This window comes from Anabas testudineus, chromosome 23, assembly GCF_900324465.2.
Source record: "Anabas testudineus chromosome 23, fAnaTes1.2, whole genome shotgun sequence".
Taxonomy (NCBI): Eukaryota; Metazoa; Chordata; class Actinopteri; order Anabantiformes; family Anabantidae; genus Anabas; species Anabas testudineus.
In genome coordinates this window covers 14,442,327-14,463,495 of record NC_046631.1, presented here as the reverse complement: position 1 = coordinate 14,463,495, position 21,169 = coordinate 14,442,327, and the positions used below count along the sequence as shown (strand labels likewise).

The 21,169-nt window shown below is 43.2% G+C and overlaps 1 protein-coding gene across 3 annotated transcripts; it reads left to right on the top strand.

Moving 5' to 3' along the window:
- Window positions 1–340: 340 nt before the first annotated feature.
- On the top strand, window positions 341–13,720 carry LOC113164229 (shaker-related potassium channel tsha2-like). 3 transcript variants are annotated; one of them, XM_026363415.1, is made up of 5 exons: window positions 341–720; window positions 874–942; window positions 1,083–4,739; window positions 9,057–9,403; window positions 9,793–13,720. In XM_026363415.1, exon 3 carries the CDS (start codon window positions 1,385–1,387, stop codon window positions 2,825–2,827), a length of 1,443 nt encoding a protein of 480 aa, XP_026219200.1. In that variant the 5' UTR covers window positions 341–720; window positions 874–942; window positions 1,083–1,384; the 3' UTR covers window positions 2,828–4,739; window positions 9,057–9,403; window positions 9,793–13,720. The 3 variants fall into 3 exon arrangements, with proteins under 3 accessions (XP_026219200.1, XP_026219198.1, XP_026219199.1); XM_026363413.1 differs by having other exon boundaries at window positions 9,057–13,720; XM_026363414.1 differs by having other exon boundaries at window positions 8,387–13,720.
- Window positions 13,721–21,169: the final 7,449 nt, after the last annotated feature.

Below are 21,169 nucleotides of genomic sequence, written 5' to 3'. Positions count from 1 at the left end.
ATTCTGAAAATATCCCATCAGACTTTTTGCTTTTTGTTTTTCTTTGTCCTGTCTGGAACCTGGTTTGGTTTTAACTCCTGTTGAAATGATAGAAACTAATATTTTGGTTGAGCAGGTAGTTTGGATTTAAACCTCCCTCCTTGTTTTTCTGAATGACTCTGGCACTGGATCTGTTCGAGCTGGACCATGTTAATCTGCTTTTCCCTTTCATGTCGCTTCATCTTTTCTTTTTTCCTCTGCAGCTCCCTCGGGTCATTCCATGGGAAAAGAAACTTTCCTGCAGCCCTGGGAGAAATCCAGCTATTTTAGGAGAACACGTCACTGCGTTGAGCTGCAGCCCAGAAACTCTCCCTGATTTCCATCATCCAGCTTTTCTCCTTCCCTCTTTACTTGTTGCTCAGAAACAGTGTTTATCTTCCATGTTGCTTTGAAACGCGGACATTTTATAGAAAAGCAGGAGGAACACAGAGCTGGATTCATTCTCTTGTTACTTATGCACAGAGCAACGTGCCTGCAGCAGACAGAGCAGAAGCATGACGGATCAAGTGCACAACTTGTGGAGCAGCTCAGCAGCGATCAGGGCTGTTGTGAAAACGTCAGTGAGGTTTGGTCGTGAATCGGCTGCAGCGTGACATTGCAGCGCCTCTTTTTGGTCGCTTTCCCCTTCACGGGAGGATGAAATGACGGACAGATGGAAGGAGGCGGATTCGTGAGCCACAGGTATTCATTTGGACCAAATCATGAATAAAAACGACGATGTTTGCATGAACATCGCGGGTTACTGCATGACAATTCTCACCCTTCCCATGATTTTGAACACACATTCACGCCATCAAACTGACTTCATCCCTTCCTGCATGTTCATGTGCGCAGATATGACCGCTCAGTGCACCGTGGACAACTCCTGATAACCTTGAGCCTGTGCCACACTGGAGACAACAGGTTCGTTACGCACGACACTTGTCTGCATGGAAAGTCTCCAGAATCCTGATGATGTTCTGTGCATGATTGTTTCTAAATATCTGGATCAGATTCATTCTCAGCATATGTGCGTGCATGTGTGTTTTTATTTCCCCCCTCAGTAAGAGAGCGTGCACACACACGTCAGCTCGGGGAGGGCAAAGCCTGCTTAAAATGCAGTGAATGTGACAGCAGAGCCACAGTCCAGACTACAGCAGCGCGTGGTCGGGAAAGGTGAGCGTGGAGGGGGGGCACAAAATGCCAGAACCAGCTCACCCGCGGACGTGACGCCGACACCGACCAACAGAAAAGGACACGCGGAGGCGCTCAGCTGGTTTCCAAGTACGCGCGCAGGAGTCGGAGGGGAACAGAGAGGACTGAGGTGCGGGAAGCGGGAAGCGTGGCCCTAGTCTGGGGGGGAAAGATGACAGTGGTGTCTGGAGAGAACCTGGATGAGACTGTGGCACTTGCCGCGCTGTCAGCCCAGGATGTGTACGACCCGGAGAGAGCCGAGAACCAGGAGTGCTGCGAGCGGGTGGTCATCAACATCTCCGGGCTGCGCTTCGAGACGCAGCTGAAGACCCTCGCCCAGTTCCCCTCCACCCTGCTGGGGGACCCGCGCAAGAGGATGCGCTTCTTCGACCCCCTGAGGAACGAGTACTTCTTCGACAGGAACAGACCCAGCTTCGATGCCATCCTCTACTACTACCAGTCCGGGGGCAGGCTCCGGAGACCCGTCAACGTGCCGGTGGACATTTTCATGGAGGAGATTAAATTCTACGAACTGGGGGAGGAGGTGATTGAGAATTTTAAGGAGGACGAGGGTTTTATTAAGGAGGAAGAGCGCCCGCTGCCCGAGAACGAGTTCCAGCGGCAGGTTTGGCTCCTGTTCGAGTACCCGGAGAGTTCCGGACCCGCCAGGGGGATCGCGATCGTCTCCGTGCTGGTCATCCTCATCTCCATTGTGATTTTCTGCTTGGAGACTTTACCTGAGTTCAGAGAAGAAGCCAGAACGTTTGACGAGCTGCTGCTGGTGAACGGAACCGCGCGCGCAAAGAAGCCAAACCCGTTCACAGACCCGTTCTTCATCGTGGAGACTCTCTGCATCATCTGGTTCTCCTTCGAGCTGCTCGTCAGGTTCCTCGCCTGCCCGAGTAAACCCGCTTTCTTCAAGAACATCATGAACACCATCGACATCGTGGCCATCATGCCCTACTTCATCACGCTGGGCTTGGAGTTAGCGGAGCACCAGGGGAACGGACAGCAGGCCATGTCTCTGGCCATTCTCAGGGTGATCCGCCTGGTGCGGGTCTTCAGGATCTTCAAACTCTCCAGACACTCCAAGGGGCTGCAGATCCTAGGGAAGACCCTGCAGGCCAGCATGAGGGAGCTGGGACTGCTCATTTTCTTCCTCTTCATCGGGGTCATCCTCTTCTCCAGCGCGGTCTACTTCGCAGAGACCGATGACCCGGAATCGGGATTCAGCAGCATCCCGGACGCGTTCTGGTGGGCGGTGGTGTCCATGACCACCGTGGGCTACGGGGACATGTGTCCGGTCACCATCGGGGGGAAGATCGTGGGCTCCCTGTGCGCCATCGCCGGCGTGTTGACCATCGCGCTCCCGGTTCCGGTCATCGTGTCCAACTTCAACTACTTCTACCACCGGGAGACGGAGCACGAGGAGCAGTTCCAGTACACGCACGTGACCTGCGGGCAGCAGCAGCCGCAGTTCGGAGAGTTCAGGAAGAGCGACAGCAAACCGTCCCTGTCCAAGTCCGACTACCTGGACAGCGACGACGCGGACTCCATCAAATACACCAACTGCAGCCCGCACAAAGCCTACACCGGGAAACTCACTGACGTATGACGCGCTGAGGGAACCGTCCCAACATCCCGCGCTCTGGTTTGAGTTGAGACTGGTGAGCTGCTCCTTTCTTCCATCACAGGAACCATCTCCATCAGCACCGGGATGGAGAACAGGAGAATTCCCATTAATGCCCTGAAACAGTGGAACAGTGAAACCGTGTCTTCCATTACGCGCGTCATGAGTCGGAAACGATCAGCCTATTACCACATGTAGCACTTTATTATTAATTATTATTATTAATTATTATTAATGGTGGGTTCTCTTAGTAAAAGCTCAATTATTGCCCTTATGATGCAGGTTTACGTTTACATGAGCTTTTCTTCCTCACTGAAGCTGAGACACAACACAGGACCAATTTAATCTAAATTTACAGACTGATGCAGGAGGCACGTGGTGGCTGTTGTTATTATGGTCCCCCCCCACACGCGCACCTGTTATTTCACCCTCACATATTTTCCGTTCAGGCTGGATGGAGCTCTGTGGAGGATCAGGTGATGTGCAGCAGGCTGGAAGAATCGATTAACCAAAAAATTCTACGACCGCGACTCCAAATTAGATTTAAGGTCTTATCAGCTGAACAATGAGCCTGCAAGACAGAAATCAGCCCCCCCCCCCATTGACATGCATATTTAAATCTGCAGACTCCAGGAGGTGAAATCCTCCACAGTAGCTTGTTTATGAAATCTGACCCAGCTTTTCTAAGCCGAGAGCGCTCCTGTGTGGATGAGCAGAGACCCTGCATCTTTTCAGTGGATGCAGTTTCTATAGCAACCTTCCAGACTTTTCTGTATTGTCTGCCACAGGAATGAAAGGAGGCAGGAGAGATGAGGCTCTGTGAGGCCACTAAACCACCATGTTGTGGAAGCCTCCATGTTGTTTGATTTCACCAGCTGAAACTAAAGCGTCACATGAAAAAAGAATCACATCCCAAATTTAAACCAGGTATGTGAGCGATGAACTACGCACCTTAGTCCCACCGAGAATATGATTCATACAAATGGTGGAGTATGTGCTGCAACCAGTAAATTCATGTTTTATTTGTTATTTTGGGCAATAATAATAAAAACATGACATTAAATGCTCATCACTAACTCACAGAGCCCAAAGTCATGTTTTCAAAATATATATTTTAATTCTAGAAAAGAAAGGTTCCTTGTTTATGTGAAACAAGAAGATTATTCGCTTTAAATGTTGTTTTAAATGAGCTGATACTGATTTCTAAGGCTGATATATGTACAACACCCCAGCTAAACGTGACACAATGTCCTGAAACAGGATATTTAGCATTAATCTGTCTTTTAGCCATGTATGGAAACAAAATAAGGTCAAAAATCTAAATCTTCCTGATTTTGTTGTAAATTTAAATGTATAGAGAAGCCTCAGAACTGCTCCTAAAAGGAATTAACAGCCAGTTGCTGATAAACTGACCCTGATGATGCATCAGTCCGGTTCTTGGCTCCACGGTTTTACTTTAAAGCATCAAATCAGAAGTGTTTTTCGTTTCTAATGATCAATATTCACCTGAGTTAACGAGCCTCAGACTGATTTATTGCAAAGTGAAAACAGGCCAAGTGCTGGATTTGAGTTTTCCAGAATTAGCTCTGTATTGCAGCATCTTACTCATCTTACTCATCTTACTCATCTTACTCATCTGGACTCATCTGGACTCCAGGGATGAATCCTCCAACCAAACTTAATGGAAAAAAGGGAGTTTTTAAATGAACTGAAGGAATAAAAAATGGTTCCAGCAGATGTTATCACTGTGAAGGTCACATGTTCCCCGTCCTGTGTGTTGGATTATTATCTGATGGATGGAAAAAGACATGATGGAGCTAATCAACACACACAGACGGACGAGTCTCCACTTCAGACAACCATCAAATCCACAGCAGTGGAGGGACGGTCCAAACAGGTGAGTTCACCTGAACAGAACAACCACATCAGATAAATCATTTATCCTGGGAATTAGTTTTCTACAATATGAACTAGTGTAGGATTCAAATTATAGATTAAAGTGTGAACACGTTTCTTTACAACACAACAAGTGTAAAATCGCTCAAATGTGTTTGTTGTAGATCTGAGGTGAGAAAAATCAACACACGACACATACGGACATCACAGCTACATCTGGACTTTCAGTAGCTGATGCTTCAATCATACATTAACTAGTAACTTGTTTTGTAAAAGCAGCGTGAAGCGACCCCCACAGGGTGAACTCAGCACAGAGCCCCCTCCAACATGTATAAAGCTGCATCATGTGTCGTTACTTTACAGACTTTAGACGCTGTTAAACGTATTAATAATGTTTGGATGACTCAGCGTTTCACAGAAAAAGTTAAACTACTGTTTTTATTCTTATTGTATTTTAACTTGTGGAGCTTCTTCTGCCCTCTGTGGTAAAACCAAACATCACCATAAAACACATCAGGTCAGAGGAAAAGAAACGTGTAGATCGAACAAATCAAGAGACAGAACAGACGTTTGGTCGGGTTTATATTCAGGGAATCGATTTATATTAAGTTCACTAACATCTTCAGTCAGAAACCTGCAGTCGGTCCCTGGGGGGCTTCTCATTAGTACGTGTAATGAAGGTTTTAGATGGTTTAGTGGTTGTGATTACAGAGGGGACTCTGACAGGGTCCTGGTTCTGTTAAGGTCCATCACAGGTCAGGTGATGGTGTTTGTGCAGAGGTGCTGTCGACCTGCAGGTGGCAGCAGCGGCTCTCTGCAGCTCACAGCTGTTTGTTGACTCAGATTTTCAGAGTAGAGGTTGAATTTCTCTTTAAAGTCTTTAGAGTCAAAAACCTGTCATCAGATTTAAAAGAGCAGCAGCATATGGCCGAAGGTGCGCAGATTTAGCTGTCTGCTTACAAAACCTTTGTTTTTTAGAGTGATTCAAAATGAGGCTCGTGTGTAAAAGCCGCCTGTCAACTACAGGACTTTAACAAGAACAATCGGTATGTACGGAACACGGTTTGGTAGCTGTAACGTATGTATGTATGTGTACAGGAGAGCAGATCCTCCTTTATAACGGGACAGCGTAGACCTCAGACCTGCCCTCTGTCATCCTGATCCCTCAGTTCAGAGCATCTGCAGACACCAGGTCATCATCTGATATCAGTGGAAGTTTAAAAGTTATTAATATTAAATTATTATTAATAATAAAATTAGTTTAAAATCTGCAGTTCTCACTTTGGGCTTGATGTCATAACTAATATTTAAAATATAAGTGTTTCCTTCATGATATTCAGATACTAACAGTCTGTTTTATCCACCAGCTCCTGATAGTTCTTACACGTGTAAATCACATTTTAAACCACATTAATTTAATCTAACTTCTCACTGACATGATTGTTAACCTCGTCTGTAGTTCACTGAGAGTTGGACTCTGCCTGTCAGCACCAGCAGTTCTTTCTATTTCTCATGTTTGTGTTCTGACTCCAGTTCTTATAACCTCCTCAGACCAGGTGTTCCTGCTCTGACTGATGAAACACAGGTGAAGGAAATGAGCCTCATCACTCCTGTTTGCTTTATGCTAGTAAAAATGTGCAAGTTATAAACTAAATAACTTAATAAATTAATAATGATTATCTTCACTCACACAACACAGACACAAAATCAGTGGAAACAAAAGTGTATATTACATTTTTACAAACAATAAACTTGAATTTTTAGTTTATTTATTTAATTTACACTTTACTTTTTATTTCTGTGGAGAATTTGTGACACACACAAACGTGTCCTAAACGATTTCTATCAAAGTTACTGAAAAACAAGAGAAACAAACTTCTTGACAAGTTTCTTTAGGAGGTAAAAGGTTAAAGTTTCCTTATTGATCCAAAGCTTCATCAGACTCTCGACAGCTTGTTTCTAGCTGCTCCACAGTTTGATGTCCAGAACCTTGGAACCGCTGCTGGACCGTGTCCACTGTTTAAATCCATTCATGTGGATTCACGTGTTTTCTACTAAACATCAGTCTCTGCAGCTCAGGGAGCGGCTCAGGTTTCAGGATCAGCCCGGTTGTTGTCAGTGTGAAGGTGACGTGTAGGAAAAGAAATCACGTTTGGAACCTGTTGTATGAACTTGTAGTTCACCATGAGAGTTACATAACTGGACTGACAGCTCCAGCGAACATCGCACTAACTGACTGTGTCCCTCCCCCCCGGGAGAGATATTGGTCAAGATCTGTTCCTGAGTCTGCCCCACCTCCTCCATCCCTCCTCTCATAAGTGGCCGGTGCAGGCGGAGGTAAACGGGTTTCCCCTTGGATGACACTGCTGCTGTTGATGGGGTAGAGTTTCACCCCGACAGCTATTGTTAGCATCTTTGTCACTGCCGAGAGAATCTGTCCTGTAGCCTCCCCCCCACCCCACGGTCCCACCCACCTCCTCCTTTTTCCACTTCATGAAAGACAAATAAGCACAGATGAAAACAATGGTATGGAGGTAGACATGGATGGAGGAGAGGTGGAGCATGTGATGGAGGAGAGGTGATATTTTCCATTGATATATTTAAAACCAGTTTGTTGAAACTGTTTCCTGAACCTCAGAAATAATTTGACTAAATAACCCGTCTTAAGGACGGAGCCAATCACAGCCTAAGAGGCGGGGGTGCACCCTGAAGGGGTCACCTGTCTGTCTCAGGGACGACAGACGGAGACAAACAGTCATTCACATTAACACATGCATGTGTTTGGACAGGCCCTCAGCAGTCTGTGAAGTCAAACCTTGGTGCTTCACGCTGTGAGGCGACAGGGCTGCCACTGAACCACCGTGTTGTACGTTCTGTCCGGTGCAGTTCAGCTCCATCCAAACTTCAACTTTATTTAATTATTTAATATGCAAAAACTAAAAGGAGGAGCCGCGAACACTCAGTTTAGCATCTGTTCCCCGGCTTTATGTCAGTTCAGGTTGAAGGTCGCTGTTATTTAAAGACATTTCTGTCACTTAAACTTGATAAATTACACGTGACCTTGACCAGCTCCACACAAAACTGTTGCCACGGTGACAGGATCACAACATCCACATAACATCATGCTAAACTGTTTCCACTGCTAATATACTGTAGGAACATCTCAGAGTTATTTACATACACATCAAACTGCAGCAGATTATTCCACCTGCTTCTCTGACGCGGGACTCAGAGGGCTCATTATTTACTGGATCGTTAGCAGTTGTCAGGTTGTTGGTTTCAGATGGTACAAAGACAAAATTAACAGACATTGGCTAACATATAAACTGACTTCTGGGCCACTGCATTGATTTCTGCATGTTTGTATGAGATTTATATTGTCTGTAAAAAGAAATCTCAGAGACCAGGTTCAGGTAGAAGGTGACAAGAGAAGTAGGAGTATGTAAAGTTTGGGAGACATCTAGGAATCATCTGAGGTTCAGGTGGTTCCGAGTTCAGCTACACAACTGGTTCATTTACTGGTTAAACTGGTTTATTAAAGGAACGTGTTATAGCCATGACTTTATTATCTGAACAGCTCTGCATGTTGATATCCATAAATTAACCCTCTTTAATATTTAATATTGATCCCCTGACTCTTCCTTCCAGGAGAACAGTCTATGTTTAAACTACATGGAAATTGTGCAGCCAAGCCTTCAGATGGCAGCTGATCATAGAGGCTCCTGGAGCGAAATGAAGCTCACAGAGTGCAGAGAGCACGTTCACTGGCTTCTTTTACTAATTCTATGCAGCCCACAGCTGGTTGGACTGCTGCTGTTCATGGTCCAGCTCACTGGCTGCTTGGTCGTCCTGCTTCACCTCATCACATCCTGTCCAGAGAAAGTTAATCATACTGTCTGTGGTTACCAAGAAATTCCCAGTGTCCATCTGACACCGAGGTCAATCTGGGTTAGTTGGGAATCCACAGAGTCTGTGACAGGATTAAAACCTCCTTTGGCCACTTGGTGTTCGGTCTCTGAGGACCTGATGTCTGTGCTACAGTTAATCTCACACAAACCACAGTTTGTATTCAGGACTTCAGTGATTCAATTCTAACCTGCATCATCTTTGAAATCACTTTGCAAAGGTGTGAGAGAAGTGAAGAGGCCCATTAAATTAATGAGAGAAAGACTTTCTCTTCATTTGGAAGGTAGGAATTATACTGTGCAGTAAAGGTTACGGTAAAGTCCTCACATGCTATTTAAGCTATAGTCTTTCCAGGTATTGTACTGGAACCATGTGCTTTAACTAAACTCTGCTTTTTCTTTGTGTTTTCCAGGTGAAGAGCGATGAGGTGCTTTTCCAGCCTGCTTTCCCTTCACTGCACCTTATCAAACCATATCCCTGCTACGACGACCCGCCTGTTCTTCTTTCCTACTGTGATGAAGGTGAAATCAAACGAACTAACTCTCGATAAAAACCCTGATACTTGGAGCTATGAGACGCCTTTCTATTACAAGACGACATCCTGACTGATATTTGCACAGAGCAAACCTACAGCAGAGACTCTGAGGTACGACAAACATTACTTGAATCATCACGCCACATGTCTGCTGGTTAGCAGAGTCCTTCATATACTCACTAGATGTTCTTTGGGAGACATTTCCTCTTGCTGTAGAGAAACTTGTAAGTCCTGTCTGTACATTACATAATCATATTCAAACCAAAACATATTTTTGCATGCTTGGAAAGTAGAGCATGGAAACAGAAGTGTGACTTTTGTGTTGACGGCTCAACCCAGCACTGCTAAACAACTCATCAGTATCAAGCTCATTCAAATGATTCAGTTGGACTCGAGTTGCTAAATCTCTATTTTCTGAAGTATCATACTGTCTATGTTTTCTATGGAGAGGAATCGGTCGACCTCTTGAATTATTTTGTAGATTTTTAACATTTTTGCTAATGTGTTATCATCTTATTTTTTATTTCTGCCTTGGTTAAACTAAGCAGCTGCAGCTCTGATGAAAACGTCTGCCTGCTGAAATCACTAAATAACAATTCTTCTGCCCCTGAAGGAGGAATGTTTGTGCAGCGAACGAAGGAAAAGGACGGTTGAAATGCGTTTGTCGCAGACATTGGACAACTGATTTTCCTTCTGAATAATTCTGAATGTTTCTGGTTGTGTTGGGTTTTGGATCAGAATGCTGTAATATCTGTTTTATCAGTAACATCTACCTCAGCGTCCACTCATAACGGCAGAAGCTTTAATACCTGAATGACGTCGGTGTCCCTCCATTATCTCATCAGACCTGGGTCGAGTTTTTTGATGCCTCTCTTTAAATGTCTGGTGCAACTAAATAAACCCCAAAGCTCTGTAAGCTGCCATTTAATAACTTAATGAAAGATCACAACCACGTTAATGAAGAGGAACGTAAACGGAGCCAATAGGAAGCTGAAGCGTCCAGGGGAGCCTGTGGTCCATTAGAATCAGAAGCTCATTAACTATTTGTTTCCTTATTTGTAAAAACACGTTCTTAGGATTTTGTTCCATGTTTGAAGACATATCACAAACCACCACAGCACAAGATAGGACTAGTTGAGCCCGTGGTGAGTTCAGGAAAGGTAATCACGGTTTAACTTCTGAAGAAGTGTGAGAAACAGTGACTGCTACAAACTGAATTACTGGATTAGATAATAAAAAACCCACTACTTCTCCCAACACAGTTGAAACAAGCTGCGCTCCAACGACGTGTTTTTAGCAATGTTAGAAATCTCAGTGGGATCTTGAACGGGAATCTCTTACTGGAGGTTCTGGTTTCACTTCGACTCATCGGCCTTTTATTAAGAATACAGCAGAATAACTTAGAGCCTGACCTGAGGTTTCCTTACACACGTTATTCATTTACATTTGAAACTGTGTGAGGGACTATTTCTGAGTTAATTGTTGATATAAAGGGAGATAATGTGGTGCAGAGGGCAGGTGGTCAGCATGTCTTTAAGAACCGCGACACAGCCGGTCTAACATGAAGTGATGGAGAGTGGGGAGAACACACACACACGAGTTTAACCCCTGTGTGTCCGGTACATAAAATTCATCTTCTTCTTCAGGTTCTAGTCTGTAAAAGCTCGTATCCACCAAACCCCCAGAATAAACTCAGTTGGTCTTGGTGTAAATCTGCTTTGATCAGATGTTAAACAGTCAAACGTGAGCTGTGACTGCGCACTAGCTGTGATGATTGAGACATTCAGCAAAGTGTACGTGCAATAATATGAATTCTAATCATACCCATGTTTTCCGAGTGCAGCAAAGTCCTGAGGACTTGCACATATTCAACCATCACGTCACCACATGTAACATCCATTTTCATGCTTTGTTATCAGCTGCACAGTTCAGTTCAGGTGTTTCACCAATTGTCTCATTTTCATGCAAAAAGAAGAAAAAGCAATAGAGTGAGTGATTTTTGGGAGTTTCAGTGTGAAAGCCAAATGCATTTTGATTTCTTTTCCTATTTTTGTTTTATTTGCAGTTATTCTTTGTGCCATGTTTAGTTTGACAATCTTCAATTGTGATCTATTTTTGATAAAATAAATCTTCATGTGTTTCAGACAACCGCACATGCAGATGAGTCATTTTCTGTTTTGTGTGTGTGTTTTTTTTTTATGTGTCATAAACATTTTCACAACACGGGATGAGTGGATTTAAAGTGCTATGATTTTATGTTGTGGTGTGATTCTGAAATTATCAGTAGAGAGAAAATTATAAAATTATAACTCAGAATCTATTTAATGTGAATAAAAACTGAGGAGCTGGAAAATAAGTTTCAGAAAATCTGGAATCAACAGTTCAAAGTGTTAAAACTGTTAAAACTACTTTTTGTGGCAAAACATTTGATTATTTAACAGTAGATGTTATACAGAGTGGTGTTGTAGGAAAAGTAATATTGATGTGAAAATCTGTGCACGGACTGACGAACACAGACTGATAAATGATTTATCAGAGCGTTCAATAAAAACACAGTCAAACCTTCAGAATAAAAGTGGTGGAGGGTTTGATCGCTGTGAAGATGTGTTGTAACATTAGAATATATACATTATACTTTATAATATTATATATATAATATCAGAATTTGTACACACATACAGGATCCAATGGGATGAGTACTGGTCATTCAGAACATATATTATTATCATCAGACTGTTATGAAGCTCACAACGTGTTTTTCTGTTTAAGACCTGTCATCACATCTCTATGCACAGTTCATATGTCATGACAACGAAGACCTGAACCTATAGAGAGATGCCAGAGAGGAACTGCATCAAATTCTTTCACCTCATTAGAAAGTATGTTGACAATAAATGTCTTTATGGATCATGTCCTGTCCCCCAGGGCTGAAACCAAACCTAGAGCTGGCAGTTCTACATCAAAACGATGCAAATGCTGAGTTTATTCATGCCTCAAGTGTTATAAGAGTGGCCATTTACTGCAGACAGAAAACCAGCAGACGTCATTTAGAAACATGCAGTAATTACAGTTATTCATCAATAAGCAATAATGCATGAAAAGTACAGCACCTTCAATAAAGGTGGTTTGTTTGTGTGTGTAATACGTTAATAGTGCCTTAATCATGTCCTGTTTGAGTTCCTATTCATGTCAAATGCACCTGAATTACTATGGAAGAAGAAAGTGTATATTTGTATTAGTACACGATGGAACTGACTGATCCCACAAAGAAATAATGTATTGTAATGAATGTACTGAGTTAGCAGTGAGTTGATGTTTTGAGAGCGAAAAATAAAAAAACCTTTGACAATGTTTTACAGAAGCTCAGAGCAGCTACTGGTGATAGTTCGAAGCCTGTTCTCTTGTCATTGAAGTAGTTTTAACACCAGCTTTCTGTGTAAAAATGTAAAGATCATTTGTTATCCAAAGAAAATCTGAGAAGTTAGGATCCTCAATAATTGAAGTTGTGACATTGGGATTAAAGTCCTAACACATACGTGCCACCATGTCCACTCTGAGCTTCTGCAGCTTATTGTATTGTTGGAAAGCACGTGACCGTTTCAGGGCAGTTTTACTTTTGCAGCTCATGAGAATGAAACTGTTCATAACTTTCCTGCATTTTTCCATTTGCAAATGATAGAAAATGCTCCTGTTGTAACCAGTGTCACTATTTCAGTGTGGGTGTTAAGATGTGATTAAGATTTTTACAAAAGTAAGTGAAAGTAAATGTGAATGAAAGTATAAACCTTAATTTCTATGAACTGAAATCGGATCATCCACAGGAAACAAACTGTGAAGGAGAAATAAAAGTGTTATTTTAGATCCACATTACCACTCCTAACATAATAAAACAAATAAAATAGACAATATAATAATTACTAAACAACAGAACATAGACTGGATTGTAGACTAAACATGATGTTAACACATTTCTTGATTTATCTGATATCAGATATTTTGAATGGATTTGAGGGGCTGGTCCATTAAAACAAACCAGAAACTTGTTCAGTAGCAAATTAAACTACTTTATTTCTTTTTTAAAACAGTGCTGTTGGAGGAGTGGAAAAAATACATTTAGGTAATTAGTGGCATGAGTGTAACTACAAATCCAATCTGTCTCGGTGTGTTTGAGGTCAGTCCCGTGTTTTCCACTGAACGTGTTCGTCTGTTTTCCTGCTTCTGCAAACAGCTGATTCAACAGTGACAAAAAAAGTCTGAAGAACCTCAACTTGTGTCGTCGGTGTTGAAAATCTCAAATAATAGATTTTATTTTTGTTAACTTGGAGTATCTGTGTGTTCCACTGTGTGGCAGGTATAATGTTAAATAACACAGAATACAGATCAAGTCCTTCATATTGTAACATATGTTTGACTTGGGATCATATTTACTGGATATGCACAACAGAGTCATTCTGAATACTAGTTGTGACTAAGTTAATGTGGCCTTTCTTTCTCCTTAATGTACTGCAATGTTTGTATAATATGACAATGTATATTAAAGTATCAAGGCTTCATGTTTCTACCACTTCTGTTTATTAAATCAATAAACTGGGCTGGATGACATCACCTGTTTATTACCTGCAGTAATATTAGTATCAGCAGTATTTCACTAAAGACACAGTTTCTTACAGGTGAAGAGTTTTAGCAGCTTCACTTGTGCTGGAGTCGGTGAAAAGAGGAACCAGGAAGTCGTATCACATTTTTAACTTCTTGACTCCTGTTTGCAGAGTCATGTAGATCCTGCAGATAGTCTGCTCTCCTGCTACTCCGGCCAACACAGGCCTCATTCAAAAGTAATGAGTCTGAGCTGCAGGGAGACGGATCCATTACATAAGGAACATGCTCCGAAGGGACCAGCTGAGGCTGCAAATGGAAAATAAAACACTTCTGGACTTTAGTACTGAAACTGTGGCATCAGCAGTTCTCAAACCAAGAGCAGCTGATTCATTGTTTTTCAGCGGGTGAGGTCGAGGCAGTTCCACAGGTTCTTGTTGAACCAGTGTCAAAGCTCAGATCTGAAATAGGATTCAGCATTAAACTTCTCCTTTCATTCACAGAAGTCACACAGGTAATAATCACACACAGCCAGGTAATCTGACATCAGGTCAGCAAGAACCTATTGAGTGAATGAGGGACAGGTTCGTGACAGGTGGAGAATGACGGCAGCACTAATAATAAGAGTAAGACAGCGACAGGTTAGCTTGTGTCTGGATGCAGCTTCATCTGATCAACATCTGTCTAAACGCACCGACAGACACGACCACTTTACCTTTGTGTTTCTGCAGCTCAGCTGCACTTTCCATTAATTATGGATCCGTCCTGAGCAGTTTCACTTTTCCTCTCCCACGGGGCAGGGGGGCCATAACAAGATGCTGGGAATCAGAAGGCCAGCGTGGAGAGACCAGTCTATTCATGTGTCCGGGATTTGACCGTGCTCGTCATGACCTGGGTGAATCAGAGCAGAGAACAGCTCAGTGAACTGTGACTGAGGTGGGGGTGAACGGTGCTTTATGAAGGCACTGAGCTGACCGAGGTGGGGGTGAACGGTGCTTTATGAAGGCACTGAGCTGACCGAGGTGGGGGTGAACGGTGGTTTATGAAGGCACTGAGCTGACCGAGGTGGGGGTGAACGGTGGTTTATGAAGGCACTGAGCTGACCGAGGTGGGGGTGATGTAGATGCTGTTTGCTAAGAGATTGGATTTTCTGCACTGTTAATTTTCCATTAAGGACGATTCGATTCCTGTCATTGTGGAGCTGGTTGACTTTGGACCGAAGTCTTGGTCAAAGAGAAGGAACCAGATGGTGTTAGATTAAACGTCATTTCATCGTCTTGGAATACACAAAAACCCAACTAAAATCAACTCAGTGAAGACGTGTTGCTTCTCAGTAGATGGACGGCGGGTCCAGCCAGCATTACCTTTATCAGTCAGTGGGAGTCTGAGGATCTTTGGACTCACTCGATGTCAAAGAAGAGCTTATGTCACTTAAACAATCAGTGGAACCCTGTGTAATCATCGATGTAAGAGGTTGTTAGACGACTAATCTTTACTACACACGGCCATTACTGTGCTTTACCGTGCCCAGAAAGTTCTCTCATCTCTCAAATCTCAGCTGGGATTAGCCAGTAATCTAAGGACATTACCGTCCATTTGAAGATAGCTAGTGGCCACTCGTCATTAATCTAGGCCACTGCCGGAGTCATCAGTCACATTACCCTGTGATCACCCTTTTCACCAGGACTTGTTTGCTCTTTTTTGCCTCAGACCAGGCGTCTGTTGGCTTCAGGGGCACAAAGTCCTCACAGAAGCCATGCACAGTCATCTGTGGCTGACTGATGTGTGATAAGTGCTTCAGACCGAGCTGATGCTCCTGCACATCCTATGTTGTCAGCTCCTGTTAAATTGTAAAAACAGTTACACAAAATTATCTTTATATAGTTTATCAGGTGAAATAGAAGTGAAATATGTGCATTCAGACGAATGTGAATGTTATGTGCTGCAGTGCAGCCAAAGAAGAAAGGATGAAAATACATGTTTGTTGGAAAGTATATAAATATAATCTAAATATTATTTATAAATCTATTATATTGAATATTATGTATGAATCTGTTAAATATGTATTAAATATTATGGATGCACTACAAACAATGAAAGGTATGTTGACTAATATTTAAAGGTCATCAAAATAACACCTGTACACAAAAATAAAAAACTTCTAATCTAAACTAAACATTATTTTAATATATTCATTAATTATTCACCTGCAGCATTTAATTAAGACTTTTGGTTGTATTTGTACATTTGAGTGACGTTTAGGAACCAAACTGTCTTGGTTCCATATTCCAGTCGTTTTCAGCAGGCTGATGAGAGAAGGTCAGTTCCTATCTTAACACAAAGTGCAGGGATGTTTTTATTTTTATATTTTTTTGGATCATACCATCAGTGAACGGAGCTGCAGGGGGGGGGTTGAGAAAATGCTTTCAGTACATGTGAGCCTCTTCAGAGCCCATGCACACATACACAGACAGCAGTACTGGCTAATATCCTGCACTGCTTTATTTGCATAAGCTGCCATGCAGTGATGGTTAAACTGCAGCATTTTCTCATTTAGCCTGCACCACTAACCCCGATCTGGGTGTTAAATGGTGCAGACTGGCACGACCCTCAGCAAAAATAGACTCCAGAATCCCCTCAAAGAAAGAGGAGCTTTCTAAAAATAGCTCTCTCACGCACAGAGAAGCCACAGTCGCTGCCTGCTGCGCACAGGGATTCCCTGAAGGTCGCTTCTGGTTTTACATCTTTATCATGAGGTGAAACGTTCAAACAAATGCAGCATAAATGAGCAAAAACGACGGGTGTTTAAATGGCCTGAGGGTCAGTATACGAACGAGCTTCAGCCTGATGGACCCCGTCTTTAAAAAGGGGGACTGAAGGGTGTGCTCCTCCTCTTTGGTTCAAACACTGCTCAACCTCCCTGCAGCTTATTCCCAGATTGTGGAAAGGAGTCAACTGGACAATTTAATCTAATTCCCAAAGATTCAGTGGTACAGTGAAAAGCTCCTAAATGCAGGGTGAGGTAAGATGAGAGTTGGAAATGGACATAGTCGCTGTTAGGAGGGGGTTTTCTTTCCAATGTTCTGGACCAGTATTTGTAGTAGAGTGATCACTGACCTCCCTCTCTTCACCCCCAGTGTTCTTTTAATTACATTATTTTTTTAAATGCATTTTGAATCTTTCACCGTGGACTTGATAAAGGGAACAGTGCTGCAGCAACAAACCGTCAGCCTCCATAGGATGTGATGATGGTGTGAATGCATCGTGTCCCCCGGCCGTGTGGGGGTCTGCGTGCCATTTAAACCTCACTCCCAAAGAGCCACAAGCACAGCGGCCATATCTTCTGGATGATCGCTGCCAGGGCCTCATTAAATGCTGCTGTGCACTCACTTCACTGAACTCCTATATGCTGCACTAAGAGAGGACGTCAGTTGTTCTCAGTTCTGACAACTGATGATGGGACGTTTTCTGAAATATTGTTGAGGAGAAACATCCAGACTGGACTCTGTACGTTCAACTATCAAACTAATGACAGCAGGTAGATGATTAATTGCTGCTTTGTTTTCTTTACAGTGGTCACAAAATAAATGGTCAATGGGAAAATGGAAGTAAAGCAGAAAAAGATGCTGTCAGAGTCATGTTCACTACAATAATAATAAATACACATCAGTCAACTCTGCCAGGACTGGTTTGAATAAATGATGTTTACTTGAATGTTGATAAAATATTTTAGAGGGTTCATGATTTCACATTTATCAAACTTATTCTTTAAGGTTTTTTCATTTCATTAATTTTATAATTTTATATTTGAATGTTCTTTTGATTTTCTTGGTTCATGGACAGCACCCGAAAGAGGCCCAGAGGAAACATGACAAACTCATTATTTCCAACTGGAACTAAACTCATCATTTACTGAACATCTCCAGTTTGTTGAATGATCTTCTCTAACATATGGATCAGTTAGCTCATAGAGCGCCAAGTATTTTTGTAGGCCGGCCCTGAAGTTAGCGTCACGCTGGTTCTCTACAAAAAGACAGTGGTGTTTCTGGAACAGGTCTAAATCCTGGTAAAAAGCTCGTTGTTAGACTACAAACAAACTGCACCGCGGTCATATGTCGACCACACAGCTTCCAAACTGTAACTTGATCATCTTGATGCATGTTCTCCTCTTCTTAAAACCTTTCTCTAACGTGACCTGATCTTCATAAATCTGCTGCTGTTGTGGATTAAAAGGTGAAACGTTTCTCAGTCTTCTTACCACAAACGCACTAAAGTGCTAAAATGCTAATTAGATTCCAGGTTTCAGGACTCACTACTACAGGAACAATACATCATGTTTATTTCAACTAAGACAGCAGCTACACTCAGTATTTTATTGATGCTGTGAGTTATTGTGCGTCTCTGAGTTACGGTCTCCGTCTCAAATCTTCCTATTGATCAGTTCATTGACAACATGTCCCATTCAGGCCAATGTCATGATGATGAAACTGTCGTTTGGACATTGATGCTCAGCTGATGTTTCTTTATTTACACAAACCTTGGGACTGATTGTCAACCTACATCCTGCTGACAGACCATAACTCCCACCGCTCCCAGCACTTCAGTCAGGTAGTGACAAATTGGCTGTATCTTAGTGGGTTGTAGTCGACAGATCACTGTCTGACAGACGTGTGGTTTATTGTTTGTGTCAGTACCCACATCAGTCCTTCCACTGTACTGGATGTTCACTATACTACAAACCTGAACTCTAATTCCTGATTTGATGTAGTCAGTTGGAAGGTTTTAATTTTGAGGGTAACATCATGGAGACCTGACGTAAAACCAAAACTTGGGGGTTCGGTTTGAAAAGTGAGACAACGCAAACAAAGAAAAGTCCAGTCACTGTTTTCAAAGAGCTAAATAAATCCACACACACACACACACACACACACACACACACACACACACACACACACACACACACACACACACACACACACACACACACACACACACTCTCTCTCTCTCTCTCTCTCTCTGATCTACTGCTCCAGTGAAATCTGGTTTATTTCTGCCTCTGTTGTTTAAACATGACTCATGACGTCAGCTTTTACTTTACAATGGTGGATGGAGGGAATGTACTCTGTTATCTTTCCCCTCCTCCCATCTGTCACTTGGCCCCCCTCTCTCCTTGCTGGCTCTCCCATGACGTGACTAATAATAGCTCCCTGAAGTCGGGCCCCGGCAGCCCCCGAGGGCCGAGTGTTGGTCTTGAAGGGCACTGCATGAATTGGCCACGCTCTGTTCCCTACATGCTACAGGACTTATAAATAGCACCGGAGAAAGAGGGGACTCTGCATAGGCATTATATAAGCATCCTGTGCGTTTATGAATGAGGAGGGGGTTAGTTGGTACATTCATAACTCCGGCTGCAGCTGCTGCTTAGAACACCCTCCTTCCATTGCTCACTCATGCTTGTGTGAACATGTGAATTTTCTATGAATAGGGAATATGAACATATTCAGTTACTTCAGTTGAATCAATTAATGTAGCTGACTTCAATCCGACTTCAACGCTGAGCTGGAACATTCAGTATCTGACATCTGAGAAACATCTGAAACTTTCATCAATCTGATAAATGAACAAGTCTTTGAAATGTTCATTAAAAAGGTTATTTAGTCTGATGGAAGTGCTGTCTCACACCATTTCAAATATTAAGTGTGCTCCGTGATTCTGGAGAAGTTTATCAAACCACTCAGGTCATAAACTCACTTTGTTCCCAGTGAACCAGCTGATGCCACTACATCATCACAAACACTGGAACAGAGCATGTTACTAACGGCCACAAACCGCAAATCAAAAAGTCAGGATCTTACCTGGACTGAGAGTCACGCCTGTGAAAACAACTCTGGGGTCAAAGGTCGGACAGTCACTGACGTCCATACAGGCCTCGGAGATCTTCTTTTTCATTTGCTCTGCAGAGTACGTTCTTCCCCTCGATGTCACGAGCTGGAGGAAGGACTCCATGGCCAGAGATAAGACAGGACAGGACTGAGTAGTCAATCTTTATTTATAACAACAATAAATGAATGAATTCAACAGTCACTAGATGGGAGGAGATGATGTTGGGTGACTATGGTGGTCTGGGTGGAAACCGGAAGTGACGTCACGACCAAGACGGCCGACCAACGGAGAGCACATGGACAAAATGGAGGACAATGGAGACGGTCCAGGAGTGTAACAAGAGTATCACAGGAGCACCATGAGAATACAGTCCAATCCAATGAAATCCAATGTCTAAACCCGGTGTGGGGTGCAGATCCGAGAAAGGGAATCAGGCAGGTACAGGTACAGGGCTGGTGAGCGGGGGGAATGACGGGGAATGATGGGGAATAAACAGAACTCACAGCACCAGGGGGTCAGGCAAGAGACGGGGTCCGAAAAATCCAAAACAAGTCAGTCCAAGAGAAACGCTGGATAGTGTCCAGGAGTTAAGAACAGACTATCTGGCAGGGGAGACTGGTGAGCAGGCCGGTATTTATAGAGTGGGGGAAACCAGGTGTAATCACTTAGGTGAGTGTGGGCAATCAGACTGGGAGGAGGAAACAGGAAGTTGTCAAAATAAGGGCATGGGAAAAATACAGGCAGCCACGTGGCATGGCTGGAACGATGACAGTCTATCTCTATGCTGAACACAATCAAAAGCTCCAATTGTGCCAATTAACTAACGACCCGACCTGACCCACATTTACAGAGTCGGGACTTTACACAAGCATGTCAGGTTTCACAGGACAGAACTCGATGCTCACACTTTAAACACAAGTTTACATAACCCAGAGGAGGAGATGGGTTTTTATTTATGAAGTCTTTAGTATTTTATTCTTCAATATTTCATGTGGTTACTCTGCTGAGCCGAGAGAGAGGAGATGAGAGGGATGAAGGACGAGATGATGGCTGTGGACAGCACAACAGAGAGGGGGGATAGAGAGTGATGAAGAGCCCCGTAGAAAGAAAGAGGAAGGCTTAATGAGTAGATTGCCCCTGATTCCCACACGAGGCAGGAGATGACAGGGCTGTGTGTTGCCGTGGGGGAAGCTACGTCGGTCTGCATGAAGCACAGACATGTCCTCCTCCTGTTCCTCCTCCTCTCTGCTCTTCATCACATGAAGACCAAGTACACAACGTTACAGAGGAGACTCGGCCTAAAGACTAGAACAGGTTCCAAACTCACAGATACTAGTTTGTCTGAATCAGTCCCAGTTGGCTGATCTTTCAAAACAAATGTACAGAAGTGGAATAACTGAGGGATTTATACGGTAACTAAGGTTTATAACGGACCAGTAGCAGGTCTCGAAGCACGGCCCTCTCAGATTCAAGTGAAATAGTAGCATGTGGACACTATTTATCTCCCACATACA

Bases quoted from the DNA above. Each gene is read 5' to 3' on its own strand.
- LOC113164229 (XM_026363415.1), top strand. From the start codon at position 1,385: ATGACAGTGGTGTCTGGAGAGAACCTGGATGAGACTGTGGCACTTGCC.